Source organism: Columba livia, chromosome 3, assembly GCF_036013475.1.
Source record: "Columba livia isolate bColLiv1 breed racing homer chromosome 3, bColLiv1.pat.W.v2, whole genome shotgun sequence".
Taxonomy (NCBI): domain Eukaryota; kingdom Metazoa; phylum Chordata; class Aves; order Columbiformes; family Columbidae; genus Columba; species Columba livia.
In genome coordinates this window covers 10,507,145-10,524,180 of record NC_088604.1, presented here as the reverse complement: position 1 = coordinate 10,524,180, position 17,036 = coordinate 10,507,145, and the positions used below count along the sequence as shown (strand labels likewise).

The 17,036-nt window shown below is 41.1% G+C and overlaps 1 protein-coding gene across 2 annotated transcripts in view; it reads right to left on the bottom strand.

Annotated features, from left to right (window-relative positions):
• LDAH (lipid droplet associated hydrolase) overlaps positions 1–16,190 on the bottom strand; it is a 125,006-nt gene extending 108,816 nt beyond the window's left edge. Inside the window, exons 1-2 of one of the 2 annotated variants that reach the window (XM_065055785.1) lie at positions 15,898–16,190; positions 369–527 (exon numbers count right to left, since the gene is read on the bottom strand). In XM_065055785.1, the coding sequence (XP_064911857.1) occupies positions 369–527; positions 15,898–16,150 (412 nt within the window). In that variant the 5' untranslated portion in view covers positions 16,151–16,190. The remainder of the gene's footprint in view (positions 1–368; positions 528–15,897) is intronic. The other variant, XM_065055784.1, reaches the window with a different exon arrangement.
• Between the last annotated feature and the right edge of the window lie 846 nt (positions 16,191–17,036).

Here is a 17,036-nt window from a genome sequence, read left to right as displayed (position 1 = left end):
TTTCCCCTCAAATATTGTAACTTTCATCTTTCATTTGGCACACAGCTGACATTGCAGCACCACTTCAACATGCATGAAACAAATGGAAGGAGAGTAATGGAGGAAAAAGATCCTGCAATGCTATAATTAAACCATCAACACAGAGTAAATGAGGAAGACATCCTAAGTTCTCACTTTTACCTCACAGCAGTGTTACGAATGCAGATAACAGTAGCAATCAAATATAACACAGAAATTTCACCATTGCAATGCTGTTGATTTTTTGGCCATATGCACAGGCCAAATTCTACAACATAACTATTTTTTAAACTGAATATCTACTTTCCAGTCGTGGCATTTTTAGACTTAAACAAAAAAAAGACCCTTACCAGGAATAATCATGAATAAGAGCCTGGGCAGATTTTTACTTTCATCTTTTGAGAGGTCTTTCCAGGGCCCACACTTTAAGACATGGGTAGCAGCTCCACAACAATAGATAAATTCTTCATGTAATGGGACTGGCTCTTCTGACGCCGACCTCATGTTTGCTGTTAGACAGAATAAGATACTGTTATAATGGACCAGCCAATATTTACATAGCTTATTCTTTACTATTGTAACTTCCCATAGAATAGTTGTAAAAAAACCCCAAACTGCCCTCCCCCAAGAGCTATTATCTCCAATAAACAGAGGCGCAACTCAATATTTGATGTTTGAATAGGTTATAAAAGTTGATATATGTTACTATTATATGTGGTAAAGCACCTCTCAGGTTTTGTCACAGAAATATATAGCGAGGAACTGGACAATAAAATCTATTCTACCTTAGACACAAATGATTATTAATTTCTTATTCACACTGAAAAGATCCAGTTGAAACCTATCCGAAGGCAAACAAAAGAAAAAACCCACCAAACAAACAAAACTACTTCATTAACACCTTTGTAATTCTGTGCTCCTCAACTACGGGAGCACAGCATCGCTTAAAAACTACCACCAAAAAACCCCAACAAAAAACAACCAAAATAAAACCCCAAAGAAAATACCAAAGGCCAGAACGAACATGCTAATTACTAGATTGCCTTCCAGCACGAGGTGGGCTCCTCATTTTGAGTGCAGCATAACCTACTTCTCTAGAAGTTTTCAAAGGATTAGAGGAGCCTTTGTCAGTCAAAGTGAATCAAGATTCCACCAGCTACGCAAATATTTATGCTAACCTTTATAACTTCTTAAATGATTTCATTATCTGAATACAGTAATGGGAAATAAAACAGTATGTTGCCAAACAAACAAGGCATTTTCACCAGTTCATTTATTTATCTCATATGTAATCATCATGTCCTAATAGGCCAGCACTTTGGAACTGGCTGATTGACCCAACGCCCTTATCTTTCCTTCAGTACAAAAAAGGCCACTTCATCAGGTGATTACTTATGGATTAAAATGTCATCAAGATGAACTACAACGCACACAAGCATGTGGCAAAATAACCATTCCCCATGTGCAAACACAGGTGCAGTTTCCAAATGCAGAATCAGAGGCCTGTCCTTGTCAGGTCATGAACACACACGGGCAAACCCTGGAACACGGACCAGGCCTTGGTAAGTCCGGAAAGCTGCTTCTATCAACCTCAAGGGCTACTGAAGCTCTACAAAATATTAACAGTCTTATAAGAACCACATTTCAGGCTTCTGAAGCAAAATATCTGTCTTAAACAGTTCCAAAACTTGGTTAAATTATTATGGGAATGACTATGCATTCTTGATCCAATACATGGCCATCTATAATGAAAAAGGCTGCCCAGCTTAACTGTTTCAAATGTAATAAAATTGTAATTAAAGTCACACACAAGTGGGGGAAAAATGAAAAGATTAAGTCTAATGACTAATCTAAAAGATGAGTCTTTAGTGCCTCTATCTAGTACACCCTGAAAGTTGACTGAAATATATTATGCAAAGAAAAAAGCATAATGAGATAGTAAACAAAAAAATCCCATTATTTTAGGCCAGCAATTTGCAAAAATAACTCTCAAGGACTTCACGCTCAACCAGAGCAGGAAAACTTTTTAGTAAGTCTCATTTGAAATTAATTGACAAAAATGCAACGACCTTTAGTGTTATTTAAAACGATCTTTCCCAAGCTCAAAAATCACTATTTTGTGCATAATGTAAATAGCAGCAATCCATCAGCACACAGAATAAGGGTAAATAATTCAAACAAAATGAACATATGATCAAATACCATGCAAAAAAATATAACATTACAATAAAACTGAATATTGTTGCATACCACCGCTATCTTTAAAACATCAAAAGCGTCTAGTTAAGGATAACATTAGGCCTTTCAAGTGTTTTTTGCTAGGTGAAAAAGAACCATTCATTTCTGGGTACAAGGGTCCAAATTCTATTTCCTATTCAGTTTGTGAAGTTTAAGGCATGTACACTAGAGCCTAAGATCTACCAGGTTTGCAGGACCATGAGGTGGGGCAGCACGACCTTCACATATAGTCACTGGGAAATTCTGGACAACTTGAAAGGAACAGCTCCAAATGAAGCTGTCACGTGAAGTTAAAACAACAGGCAATCCAGAATACACAGATCGTGCTCTATTTTGAACTAACAAAAAGTACATTAAAAAAAAAATCTACTATCATGCAAACAGAAAATGCTTCTGGAGAGAAGGGAGAAATGTTGTTTAATACTTTCAGAGCAGTTCTCTGGATAAAGCTTTTCTCCCTAGCTCCCTACTTCACCCCTGGAAAAACTACATGTAATGCCAAAGTAGACATCTTTACTACTTCTTTATTCATCACATTATCACCTTTAACTTACAGTGACTGGAACATAAGTAACTGAAGTAATGACAACTGAATATTGTGGAACTATAATTAGGTATATTTTGCAATGCATTATTCCTGCTTTCATTTCTTCATTATTCAAAGCTGAAAGAGCTCAAGAACAGCTCTGACAGAGAAACCCAGTTACGTCAACAACTAAAGTAAACATTTTGCATGTCATCCTTTTTCTGAGGTGTTTACAATCCAAAAAGCAAAAGTTAACAAGTTCTTACCCGGTTTTATACAAAGTTTCTGATCAGGAACCAATAAAATTAGTTGTAAAGTATCATTTTGAATTGATTTCACTGAACAACTCCAAAAGGAAATCCCACTGACATATCCTCATTCCAAGCAGCAACTGCAACTGGAATGGTAGGCTTTTCAGGTTCAAACAGACTCTTGTAGGAGCTTTTGTCCAGCTTTCAGTTTATCTTAACTTCTAATTCCTAATATGCACAATGTTGCAGTACCTGAAAAGCAGGACTGCACACTAGAGAACAAAAGGTTTTCTGAAAAGCTGCCTGAAACAATCCTAAAAGGTTTCCTAGTACTAACTCTATATAATATCTGAGGGATTTTATTTATTGTTGGGGTTTTAATCTATAACTTTATAGCCTTTAGTAAGAAAAATGGACTGAAAAAACAGAGAAAAGATGGGAGATATACTCCTAGTATACTATTCAGACCTGTTTTAAGACGAAATCAATAACACCCAAAAATACCTCTGAATCTCCTTCCCTCTTCATACACGAAGCATTGAAGAACTGTATTTCCATTACTGCATTTATCTTTGGCATGAATTGTCTGCGTCTCCTGTAGAAATATCTTAAGAAGGGCTTTCAATTTCCAAACACATTTGAGGGACAGGGCTCTTGAGAGACGAGACTTTGACCAGCTCAGCCAGCTGGCGGGAGGGCACAGTTTGCACCACTGGAGCAAGAAGCCAAGCAGAAGACGGAACCACAAACCTGAGCAGTGGGAGTTTCATCACAAAGTAATACAGCGAGAGATGCAACTATGTAGGAAATCAGGCCTCGTTACATCCCATGCAATATTTTCTTCATTCTCTCCAACCCCTACCCATTAATCCTCTAAAACATAGGTGGAAAAATATTATGAGAAAGGCAGCTTCTGTCAACAGCACTTATTGTAGTAACAAAACTTCCACTAGAATGCTTAAACTTACAGCATAGAGCTTTAGCACTAGATGAACACACCCTTACTGTGGGTGTCTACCTGAAAGCAAATTGCTATTACAGGATACCACGGTCTGGGCAACAGCACACGGACTGATTGGTGAATAACCGTGGGACCAGTCAGTAGGTTTCTAACCCCCCGATGAGAGAAAACACCCCCCAGTTAGCAAAGCCTATAATGAGACCTTAGACATACACTTGCACTTACAAACCAACACATATATTTAGGCTTCATATTACTGATCTGGACTCCACCTACTGTCATTGTTTCAGATAAGAGTATCTGGAAACAGAGTTACCCACAGCGAGCAGATTACTTCTGCCATGAGACTAAGTTTCATGAACCTTTGGTTCAACTGACTCCAAAGTAAAATGCTGAGAGTAAAACCAAGATTCCTTTGCATATGTTGTGCTTCATTATTTATGCAGCTGTTCTGATAGGGTATTAACTGCTGCATCCTACACTATTCCTTGGACTTAACATTTTATTTGAAAGATAACTTGGGAATGGCAAAATTTGTGATTTGCATCCAAAATAGTGTTTAATGAGAGAATTGTCATAAACTCAGTCTAGCACCACATAATGTAATCAGAGTCAGTCAGTTGAGGCTCAGTGTACAAACTATCCAATCACCAGGCAGGCCGAAGAGGTTGGCGCACCCAATCTACAGCAAGAGATGCAATGGTAACCACAAAGGCAAAGATCATTTGCATAAAACAGTGGTGGAACCAAAGTAAAAGCAAAAGAACCACTGAAGCTCATGACCAGGGTCACTGTCAGGCCACTCTGTCCTTTTTGATGTGTCACAATGACTGGGGAATGTGCCTGCAAACTGCAAAAAGCCAATGATAGCGCACATGTTCAAGATGGAGTGTGCAAGGAGCTACAGGCCAGTCAGCCTCATGTCTGCTCTCTGCTTTCTTTCTATCAAAGAAAATCCCCCCCAAAGTTGTACCCAAGGACATGAAAGCAACTGGGAGCACACCCTGCATGGATCTGGTGAGGGCACATCATGCGCAAATAACCTCATTTCCTTCAGTGATGAGATGAATGGCTCAGGGGATGAGGGGAGAACACTAGATGCTGTTTAGCTTAACTTGAGCAAAGCTTTCTACACTGTCTCCTATAGTATTCTTATAGCTAAGCTGGGGAGAAACAGACTATAACGTGCTGTTGGGGAACAAAAAAAAAAAAAGAAACAACACAAAAAAAGACAACAAACAAACCACAACAAAATAACCCCATTAACTTACCAGCAATATCCTTCAAGGATCAATATTGGGCCAATACTGCTCAATGTCTTCATTAAACACCTGGACAATGGGTTTACACTCTAAGCAGGTTGATGCATAATACCAGCTTGAGAGGAGGAGAAAGACACACTAACTGAAACACTGGAGGGCAGGGCTGCTACCCAAAGGGACCTCGACGGGCTGGAAAAACAGGAACCACATGACATCCAAGGGCAAATGGAAAGTTCTGCACCTAGAGTTCAGTAGCCCAATGGGCCTGAAGGCTAGGAAGTGGCTTTGCAAAGAAGATGCTAGTGGATAACAAGTTGAAAATGAGTCAGCAGTGTGCACTTGCAACCACAAAGGCCAAGCGTACACAGGCTGCATTAGCAGGAGTAGCCAGCAAGTTGAGGGGTGTGATTATCTCCCTCTTCTTGGCATTGGAGAGACTGCACCTGGAGTGCTGTGTCCAGTTTGAACTCTTCAGTGTAAGGAACACATCTACCTATTCAAAAGAGTCAGTTAGATAATATGGATGCTGAAGCGTGGGATGTATGTCCAAAGAACAAGGGCCAACAGTCAAAAGTTGCAATGAAGGAAATTCCAAAGACAAAAAGCATATTGAGTATTATTAAATGATGGAAGATGTTGCCCAGAGAGGCTGTGCAATCTCCAGCCTTGGTGATACTCAATGCTGGACTGGACAATGCTTTCTGCAAACTAACACAGCTCGCTATTTTTGAGAAAGGAGCTGGACTACAGTTTAGGGATGACCTACAGAAGATGGATGTATGTGAATTCATGAGACTGGACTAGATATGCCTGAAAATGCCAAAAGAATTGGTTGATGCAGTTGCAAGGCTGTTGCTTATCAACAAATCTCCATTGTCATGGAGAAAAAAAAAAAAGAAAAGAGGAAAAAATACTATCTAAAATCATAGCCCTTTTCAATCAAGAAAAGGAAGGAGTACCAAAGTTACTACTGGCTGATCTGGCTCAGCTGAGTCCTCAAAAGAATTGTGGGACCATGTGTTCTTCTAATCACATCAAGGAAAAGACATTCACCCAGAAGAGGAAACCAATTTCCCAATGGTAAATCATGCTCAAGCCATGCAATTGCTTGCAGTGATAAAATATCTGGCTAACAGAAAGAAAGAAAAGATGTAGATACAATGCACATTGCCTTTTGAAGACTTTTGGCACTGCCTTCCATTGCATTTTCCTTTAGGCAAAGAAAATGCAGGCTGAATAAACTGACTCGCACAGTTTGAAACCAAATGAACAAGCTTAAAAGACAGTCAACTACTGGCTGTCAGCTGAATGTCAAACAAGTCAAGTCATCTTGGGTCAATACAGGAGGCCTATGAAGCTCAACATAATCAGAAACCTGGATTATGAGACAAAAAATGCAAACAATGCTGAATCATCTGGGATGTTAGATACACTCAGAGCAGAACCTCAGAGGGTTGTTTCCTTGAGGATCTTTAGGACTGGGCCAACAAATCCCTTATGACGCTCAACAGTGGCAAGCACAAAGATCTGCACCTGGAGCAGAAGACCACACTTCAGAAGCAGCTCAGAAGTAACTGGCTGAGTAGCAGCCCTGCTAAAAAGATGTTTGTCACACTGGATGCCAAACTGAAGGACAACAATGCATTCTCACCACTGAATTTCAAACTGAAACTGGAGAGGTCTGGCCAGCAGTTTGAGGGAAGTTACTCTTCCCTTCTATTAAACAGAACTGAGGACATTTCTGCAATACTGAGCCCAGTTTTGTTCACCCCACCAGCTCAAGAAGGACATAGGGAAACCCAGGAAGGTCAACTAGATGAGCAGCCAGAGAGTGAGCAACCTAGAGCACATGAGCTCTAAGGAAAAGCTTTAGGAACTCTGCTTTTTTCCAGTCTGCCAAGAAGAGGATAAGCTGTAATCGAATAGCAACCTAGAGCTATCTCAAAGAGACTTGCAAAGATAGCATGGCCAAACTTCTCTTTGCAATGGCAGATGGCAAAACTAGAAGCAACAGCCACAAGCTGTGTCTTGACAGTTTAAGACACTACAAAAAACAACCTTGCTTGGAAGGAAGTGGGAGATTGCTAAGAAGGCAGCAGAACCTCTTTTTGTTGGAGGTTTTTAAGTCTCAGCTGAACAAAAAAATAACTTTGGTCTGAACAGAAGGATGGACTACATTTAAGTGTTCTATAAATGAAAAGTTTACAATTCTTATGGCCCTAAAACACCAGAAGAAGATAAGGGGTGAGGTGCAACAAGGGTTTAATTCAATTTTTCTAGTACCTTAGCAAATGCAGAGGACTTCATGAACACAGTAAATGACAATAACTAAGCATATAGGTCAGAGAAAAGGAATCTAAACTAGATAACCCCCAAACACATAGGAAACTGAAGCAGATGTATTCCATGGATTGGCTGTACCAGCTTAAATATAAAAGAAACATTGACCTAATTGGTGAGCTTATGTGATTGAACTCAAGATCACAATGCAAAAAAAGAACTGAAAAAATAGAAAGTGAGGTCCCTTTACTTGCCTGCTATGCTAAGGTTGTAACAACTTCTGCAATATTATCCCCAGAAGAGAATCATCCAGACCTGACAGAAGCTCCTTGACTCACAGACTGGAAGGAACATGTTCATAGCTAAGAACTAGCAGGGACAAACTGACCGACCTGGTAGAAAACCTGCAAAGATGAACAAGGGGTGGGAGGAACAACACAGGTTGCCCAGTTCTCATCAAGGATTTCTTTAGACAAACTACAGCCAAACAGCAGATGCCAGATTCTGTACAGAAAAACAACAAATGTAGGCCAAAGACTTTGCAGGCTGTTGTGACACCAGTCACAAATCCCGACCAATTCCGTATAAGAAAAGTAGGAGCAGCAGGCAATAGTACATAAAATGTAAATATTTCTTCATTGTACTTTACAGTACAATTCTCTGTCAAAGTCACACAATGGAAAGAACCTGCCAGTGCCTTTCATATTAGTTCTGAATTAGGAAAACTGTTGGGTGTTAGTTGTAAAAACAAGAAAAGCTAAAAAGTTATCACTATGGACACATCAAACGAAGCAATGTAGTTACATGAAATAACCCAAGAAAACCCAAACATCTAAACCTAAGGCAGCTCAGACCAGCAGGCTGTTTTTGTCTAAAACAAGTAAAGCAACTCTGCACCATTCTTTTCAGTAATCACTCAATGACCTAGCAATCTGATGCCTGCAATTTGTTTAGTTTTGTTTTTTCCTGTGTCATTCTGCCCACACCACTCCCTCAAGCAGTAAAACAGCCAGGAGAATGTCACTGATGACTGGGCAAAAATATCCGTGAACTGCATGGAAATGCGGTACAGCTTATCCACGCTTAGAGCTGTAAAGATAAAAGCCTCAAGTACAGAATGAAAACTGGAATCAGTTTTCATTTCTGGACCTTGCACAGAGACACCATACAGGGGACTGTGCACAGACCTAAGCAGGAAGAAATCTAGTTTTAAGAACTGGAGCTACAGTATCATCCCCAAACTGGATTTCATTACTGCTAACAACGCTGTGGCAATCACCAAGAAAGTGTGTAGTGTTCTGGTAGAATGGAAACAGGGAAAATAACTTCTGGGTATCAATTTTGTACTGGACAAGTGGTCAGCGCCAAATATTATAAAGTCATATACTGAGACAGTTTTTCAGTAAAGCAGCATAGGACTTGCAAGTCAAAAAAGCGTTATCTTGCAAAGGTCCAGATTTTGTGGATTCAGATAAGGAAGAGATGGATATCCCATCGACTTTGTTCCAACACAGGCGCTTTGCTCTGATATGAACAATTTGAAAGAGCTCTGGGATAAGGAAACAAGAAATCAGAGAATATTTTCAGATCCCACAATGATACATGTCTACATTAGTCTTGTACAAAATTATTTAAAAGAAAGGGTGGTCAAAACCCTGTGGAAATATATTAGGAAGGCCCATCGTAACTTTTAACCAATCTTTACATCTGAGTGGTTTGGCTTTAAAAAGTTCAGTGTATACTTATGGCTACAAAAGTAAAAGGGAGCTCTTGTTAATTATCATAATAGAACTATTAGAGCACTCTTGGTCTTTATTTCCAAACTACTCTCAAGAGCATGAAACAGCAAAAGAAAGACTTCCATGGAAATCAGGCACAATGGCAACCTTTAGGAAAGCAGTCACAAGCTTGGAGGCATCAGCTATGGCTCTACAGCACTCAACATAGTCTGTAAGGGGATCTGACATTTCATCAGAGTTCTGGCATCAAGACACCAAGTTTTATGCCTGGCTGTTTGCCTTTGGCAATCACACACCTCAGTTTTCGTTTGTGCTGATGCTCCTCTCACAAAGGTCTCAAAAGACCCAGTACTCAAATAGCAGAGCCCACATCCCCCGTTACTGTGTCGAATGGTCCTTTGTTACCATTGCAGCTTTAACACCCAGAAACATGTAGCGCTGGAGCCAATGCAAGCCTGAGCAATTCATGAGAAGTTACCCTGGTGTGGCTGAGGGTCCCCTGAGGCTTCATACAACACCAGCAACCATAAACGTACCCAGAAGAAAGAAAAGACATGACATTCTCTCTAGAAGTGGAATATGTTTTATCAAACACATTCCAATATACAGTGGAAGAGGTCCTACATAGCATGTTCTGTCAATCTTATTTAACCATACCCAGAAGGTAACTTCCACATTGTCAAATGAGCTAAAACATCACAAACTGGTTGTGAACTGTTCAGAGCTATCAGCAAGAAAATTGCCACAAAAGAGTTGCCTGGGTTTGTTTGGGTTAGTTTTTCTTAAGGTAACTTCATAAGCATAATTAAAGTCGGTAATCCCACAGATTACAAAACATTGATAGCTACACTCCTAGCAACTCCCTCATTTCCCAATTAATACAAAAGCCTGATGACAAAGCTAATCATGTTGATGACCTAAAAAGAAATGAGCAAGAAAACTGCTGCTTAAACAAGTAAGGATGGTTTAATTTGCATGAAAACACATAGGATGGTTTATTTTGGTGTAATATCAGGTAATTTCCAGAACAGAAAATGGAATTTTGGAAAACTTTTTAGTCCCAAAGGAAAAAAAAATGTTCATATACGCACATAGTATTAAGATCTACTAGACAAATGAAGTAACTTTCGAACACAGCTTTCCCTTCAAATAAAGTATTGCACCCAGAGGAAATCTTGAGGAGATTAAAACTGAACTCTCATGGAGGAATAAACAGAAGGCGGTGGGTCTGAATAACAGGTGGGTATAATAAATATACTTTAAATATATGTTCTGAGATTAGATTGCAATGCTAGCAAAACCTCAGTCAAGTAAAGAGAGAATTTCTACAAATATTAAAAGCTGCTGTTGCAGTACAATATCTTCATGCTAAAAAGGGTTTCCAGGGAGAAAACTATGCCAGGTCTCTTCTAACCAGCAAATTTCACAGAAAGAGCAGACTCCTGTCAAGATAATATTGTAAATTAACTTTCCCAGCTGCCTGCAGGAAAATCAAGCAAAAAGCAAAAATTCTCCACTAGAAAATCAAAGGGAAAAATCACAGTTTGGAGTGGACAGCATGAGAAAACACTCACAAATACAGTAAAGTCCGCAAAGCATGCAATTCGGTTCATTGTTTATTTCAATGTGTATTCTGTTAAGTATTTCAGGAGCCACCGGGCAAAACTGAAATGCAACACCAGGATTACAGACTGGGTTAAAATCCTGATGGAGTCAGAGGTGGGAATGTTACACTTCACAAACAGGAGCCCATCACACTTATGTATGGATACAGATAAAAAAAAACACTAGAGGCCTTCGAACTTCAGCACATACCACCATTCAAAACAGAGCATGTTCAAAGTTGAACAGGTATGTGAATTACATGGGAGAAAAATTAACATACATGGCCTTTCACAGGGTATTGCTTCAACAGCAAGGAGAGAAATAGTTGAATATAGTGCAAAAAGTGAAAGAACCCGAAAATCAAGGATAGATGTACAAGAAGAAACTGAAAATGGTATTGAGAGAGAAAAAGCACGCACATGCAAATAGGTTTGCTTGTGGTCTAATAGTTCAGAAAAAATGCTTGCTCACTACACAAAGATGATGCTTCTGTGCCATTTGATTCCTACTGTCTCGAGGGAAAATGATAACTTTGCACCTTTTCAAAAGAAAAAAAAGTCTATGAACTATTTGGCTGTGCAACCATATGTTCTATACTATTATTATTTCTCCTGCATTAAAAAAAAAAATACAAGCCCCACTTGTGTTGGACAGCTGTTTAAGTACTACAGCAAATATGGATGACATTCAAAAACAAACAAAAAGCAAAAATTTAAAGTAATGGTAAACTATCTATGCATTTAAATACAACACCCAAATGTTAAGCATTTGAAGACACTTCCATCTTTCAGCAGCAGTAATGACAGGCAAAAGCAGTAAAAAGAAATTGCTATTTCATGTTGTGTTAAATAACTCCTTTTCCACCACCTATCAGAATAATATTCACTACTCTATGTAGAGCACTATTCTTTCTTTGTTCTTGAGCTCACAGAGAATAATGAATGCTAGCAAGAAGCAGATAGCAAAGCAAAAATAAAATGTACATCAATCCAGTTAGCATCACGCTGCCCTCAATTTGGCTTCCCCCATCCTTCGCTGTGCTGTTCAGCATGAATCTCCCTATGGATATATCTCTAACTTTTACATGTTTTTTTCCATATTTCCATGTTAATTCTTCTCTTTTGATGTAATGTGTGCTCTGTATTCAAAACACCTTTTTTTTTCATTTCTTCCTGTTCTATTATTTCAACTTGCATGTGTTCCTACATCAACTGTTTATCCCACCTTCAGCTTGGCTCTCTAGCTACTGATGGTTTTCTTGCTTTCTAAAAAGGACATAAAAGAATTAGTCAAAATATTGCCTACTTACAGCGGACCAACTTACTAGTCACAACAGCATTCTCCAGTAATCTCTCAAGCTGTGTTTGCTGCTTACCAGCTCCTTCTTATGTTTACTGCAGCAGCTGTATATTTTGATATTCACTGACTAACCTAAACGGGTTAGGAAGGCACCGCAGGCAGAAGAATAGACCGTGTGCAGCTCTGTGCAAAGGACAAGGAAAATCAAACAGGAGAATCAATGAAGTAGAGACATAAACAAGGGACTACAAAGAATACCAGGTAGCATTAGATCCCTTTCTGAGTCACTACAGTAATACAATTTTCTATGCTATTAATATGAGGCCTGGAGTCCAAGTCCTTCCCAGTAAGAAGCAATGGTGATGTTTGTCATTCTGAAGATCAGGTATATGGGAGAGAGAGTTGAACAGTCAGGATGGAGAAAGTGGTGCAGTAGCCGCAAAGTTACCCCCAGAGTTAGTACTGCAGGAAGGGCTGCACAGGCTGGTGCTTTGACACACGGACCTACACCAGTGACAAGGGGATCTAAATTGATTCACCATGCTGGAAACACCGCTAGCTTGTTCCTCAAAACCAGAGTGACCCCTGAAGAACCACCGTTTTGCTTCTCCCGTCAAAATAATCCTGCCAAACCCTGACAACACACCCCTACCTACAAATACATAGAGAAACAGAGCTTGTGTTCATCACAGGTGCAAATAATAACCCAGTTATCACCTGATACTCATTTTATTTCCAAGTTGTGCTACAATTTCTTGTGAGAGGTAAAATTGAGGGAGGGTCAGATTTCCACAAAAAGTTTGTATCAGTACCAAGGTTTTTCATGCTTCTAGTTGGTTGGTTGGTTTGGTTTTCTTTTTTTAGTAAAATAAGAATTAAAATTGAGTAAAAAACCTGTCTGAACAAAGGACAACGGGAACACTATCTAAACAGAAGCAGATGAGACAGAAGAAGGCAAGAACCAAAAGAACAGCACGGTTACCGGCAGCAGCATGAGAAAGCAGGGATACTGAGGAAAGAAATGAAGATACCGACTGATGAAAGAAATCCTGCCATACTTGGAGCTGTAGCATCTCTGGTTAGACACGTTCTGGCACATCAGCATTACCTACCAATTAACAAGACACTTGCCACACTAGGCACAGCTGCATTGGGCGGTTGTGCAATTCTAGACAGGTAAATAAACAGTTCATATCTCTAGTCAGCTTTGTATTCAGGCTAATACTTCAGTGTGAAAATTTGAATTTGTTTCAAGCTTAAGACTCTGTTGAGACCTTTCGTATTACATGTTTCCTATTATTAATATTCTTTTACTAGAATTACTTAGAATTACTTATTTCCCCCAGTGTAACCTGTTCACAAACCTTACCGGACATCTAACGTTATCATCCAAAGCGTAAACTGGAATCAAATTTACTCAAACATTTCACTGAAAATTCACAGTCATACACAGTGGTTTGTCAAGAGCAAAAAAACCATAGTTATACTGCTATTTAGAGCATGTCCTGTTTAAATAAGCAAAACCCACCTGTCCTTCATATCCTGCATGCATGTTGTCTATACACACTCTGACACCACTAAAGCTTAAACCTTGAAATTCTGCTCCTAACACTCAGTAAATATAACCTAGACATTAGCCAAAACGGGGGCTACCCCTTTCCCCAGACAAGGTGCCCTCATTATAATAAATCACAATAACAGAAAAAAAAATGTAATTTAAAAGAAATCAAAGGTATCAATTAAGCATAAATAAATAAGGAAATAAATTAGTGAGAACAGCACTATTAGGAAGCTTTAGAGTAAATCTTGTCAAATTTACCGGTCAGTTCTTTGGCTTGGCAGTCATATTGGAAATTTTGTTTTACCATTACCAATCCACAATTTACTGTAATTGCCTTTGTGAAACACATAAAGCAGATAAATAGGTAACAACCCATCAATGTATCTTCTAATTGAAAAAGTAGGGAATAACAGATAGTAGTAGCAAGTGTGTTCAAAACCAACAGAGGTGCCTCTTGACCCCTAGAACTACTTGAGGCTGCATGTTGCCAACACTAGAGCTCCACATGGGTGCAAGGCAAGGATGAGCTGATGGAGAAGAAATACATTATGGAACTTTAAGTTTTCACTGCATCTGTTCCAGAAAGTTCCCCAGCTGCACTTCGTTGCAGGTTGAGTGGGTATGTACAGAGTGGGGCTAGATAAAGAAGAATTATATATGCTTGCCTCTTCCACAAGCATCTGCTTAGGGTACTGTCAAAGATTCTTGAAAGATCAGTGACTTCAACACCTTTTATACAATCCTTGAAGTAACACTATGAAGGAAAACGTTAAATGTTAGTGCTGTCACTTACCGAGTTCTGTAAACACGTGACCCTTTCTCTCACTGACATCATAAGCAAGCACCACAACAGGGAACTACAATAATCCTAATTAGTAATCGAAGGCTTCTAGTCTCAGTGACACATAAAATACAAATTCATATCCAAATTCTGCAACAGCTGCATGCAGATAGACTCTCAGACCTTAACTAGATACCATGAAGTCCCAGAGGGCCTTAAAAAATAAGGGTCTGCATCATTCAAGCTGTTCAAGTCTTCTGATGATAGGGCTTTAATATTATACTTCAGTTGCAAGGAAATAAGCTATTTCATCATTTTTGCAACCATAACAAAAAACCTACGAGTAAGAAAGCCCTCAACAACTGTCACACCTCAACAGTGCTTCATCATTACCATCATTTCTGTCACCACATCACTGTTTCACAGTGCTTCCCGAACCTGCTGCTCACCTCCTGGCACAGACGGTTGTTCTCTTTCGCAGCTGCCACCTTCCAGCGTGTACGTACTGACAATAACGATGCTCTGCGGCCAGAACAAACCTGACAGAGGGTTCCTGAAGGAGGGTGTGTACGTCTGCTAGACTCTGCTTTTCACAGAATCACGTAATGTTAGGGATTGGAAGGGACCTCGAAAGATCATCTAGTCCAATCTCCCCACCAGAGCAGGAACACCTCGATGAGGTTACACACGAAGGTGTCCAGGTGCATTTTCCAAACTAATTATTTCTTTATTAAAAGGCGCTTCTTTTCGCTTACAAATTTCATCCTCACTTTTAACTTCTAAGCATTCATAAACTTATATGCCTGATTTATAGGCCCTTCAGGCTACAGATGTTTTCTTCCTATCTGTTTTATAACTTGCTGCTTAGATAATGAGCATCAGTGAGCTCGAAGAGATGTGTCACAGGAACAAGTACCGACATAAAACAAACACCACAAGTGGCATCACCGCATCTATTTTCTGGAAAAGTAGACGCCGCACAGGTCTTGTTTCTTGAATTCTCCTTCTAATCCATGGAAAAACAAGCCAAGGGAGCACACACGAAGCACTGCTTACTGCATGGGATGTGCTGTTCCACCCTGAACGTCACGCCTAGAAATCGCCAACGCTATTCAGTGGAACACGAGTGTATCAACCTGATTCCTGCCGGGTCGTTACATAAGGGCTGGGGGACACTGAGCCCCGGCCCGCGGGCACCGCCCCAACCCCTGGGAACCGGCTCGGCGAGGCCCAGGGCCGATCGCTGCACGACACGGAGACCCGACACCGGGAAGGGAGGGGATGGAAAGGGAGGTCCCCGCCACCCCGGCCCACCGCCCGCCCTCCACGCTGTGCCCCGAGGCGGCGGGGAGGGGAGCGACACGGCCGGCACGTACCTTCCCCCTTGGCGGGCTCCCCGACACCCAGCATAGCGGCGGAGAGGCGGCAGCCGGGGCCAGCGGAGTCTGCCAAAGCCGGGCGGAAGCAGCCGGCGAGGCCGCGCAGGGCGGCGGTGGGAGGAGGAGGCGGGTGCGGCGGGGCCGCTCCTTCCGCCTGGGCCGAGCGGGGTGGGCTGAGGCCGGCCCCGCCTCCTGCCGCCAGCGTGCGGCTTCTCCCGAGGCGGGGAGACAGCCCTTCCCGGGCGGACATCCCGGGCAGCGCCGCCCCTGCCTGCCGGCCTGAGCCCTGGGGCAACCGGGCGGCCGTTCCGAAGTGGGAGCCAGTGTCCGCCCCAGCCGCCGGTGTCCGCCCCAGCCGCCGGTGTCCGCCCCAGCCGCCGGTGTCCGCCGCCCGGCAAGGAAAGGTGGGAGCAAGAGCTGAGCTCCCCCGAGCCGCATGTCCTGGGGGTTTCCTTCAGTTTCTGTCATTCACGCTTGGCCAAACCTTACGGTTTCTTCGGGAATTCTGGCAATGAAAACGAAAAAACGTAGTGTTGAGAAAAGTAAAATAAGCTGAGGTGCTTGTAAAGATGCAGAGAAGGGTGTAGCAGGAGCACACTGTCATCATTTAAAGTGTTTCAAGTTGCATTTAAATGAGGAGACTGGACCTGAGCACCTGGATTAGAACACCATGGTAAAGAAGGCTCAAAAACAACACAAGTTTTGGGGGTCAGCTTGCAAAATCCTGCAAGTTCGTGCCATGGAGTTGCAATGAGGTGTGGAAGGAGCTCTGGGAAAATAACACTAATGAAAAACCTAAACTCTGTGTTTGTTAGAGGACCTTAGGGAGGTTTTCATGCTCAAATGCTGCTCTTTTGAGAAATGTGTTGGAGGAGCTGTTTCCAGTTGGAAGTTGTGGAATAAGGTAAAAAAGAAAATAAATATAATAATAGGAAATTTGGACAGTCATATGGTGTTTATCCAGTAGTTACAGAGGGATTCAGGTATGAAACAGTTGGAGTGCTGAACAGGATGTGTACCCATGTGCTAGAGATGGTGTTGGAGGGCCAGAACCAAAGCATCCAAGGATCAAAGCATCCAAGCAACCAAGAGGATCCCCCAAGGTTGATGCGCATGATGATCAAATTGGTTGAAGG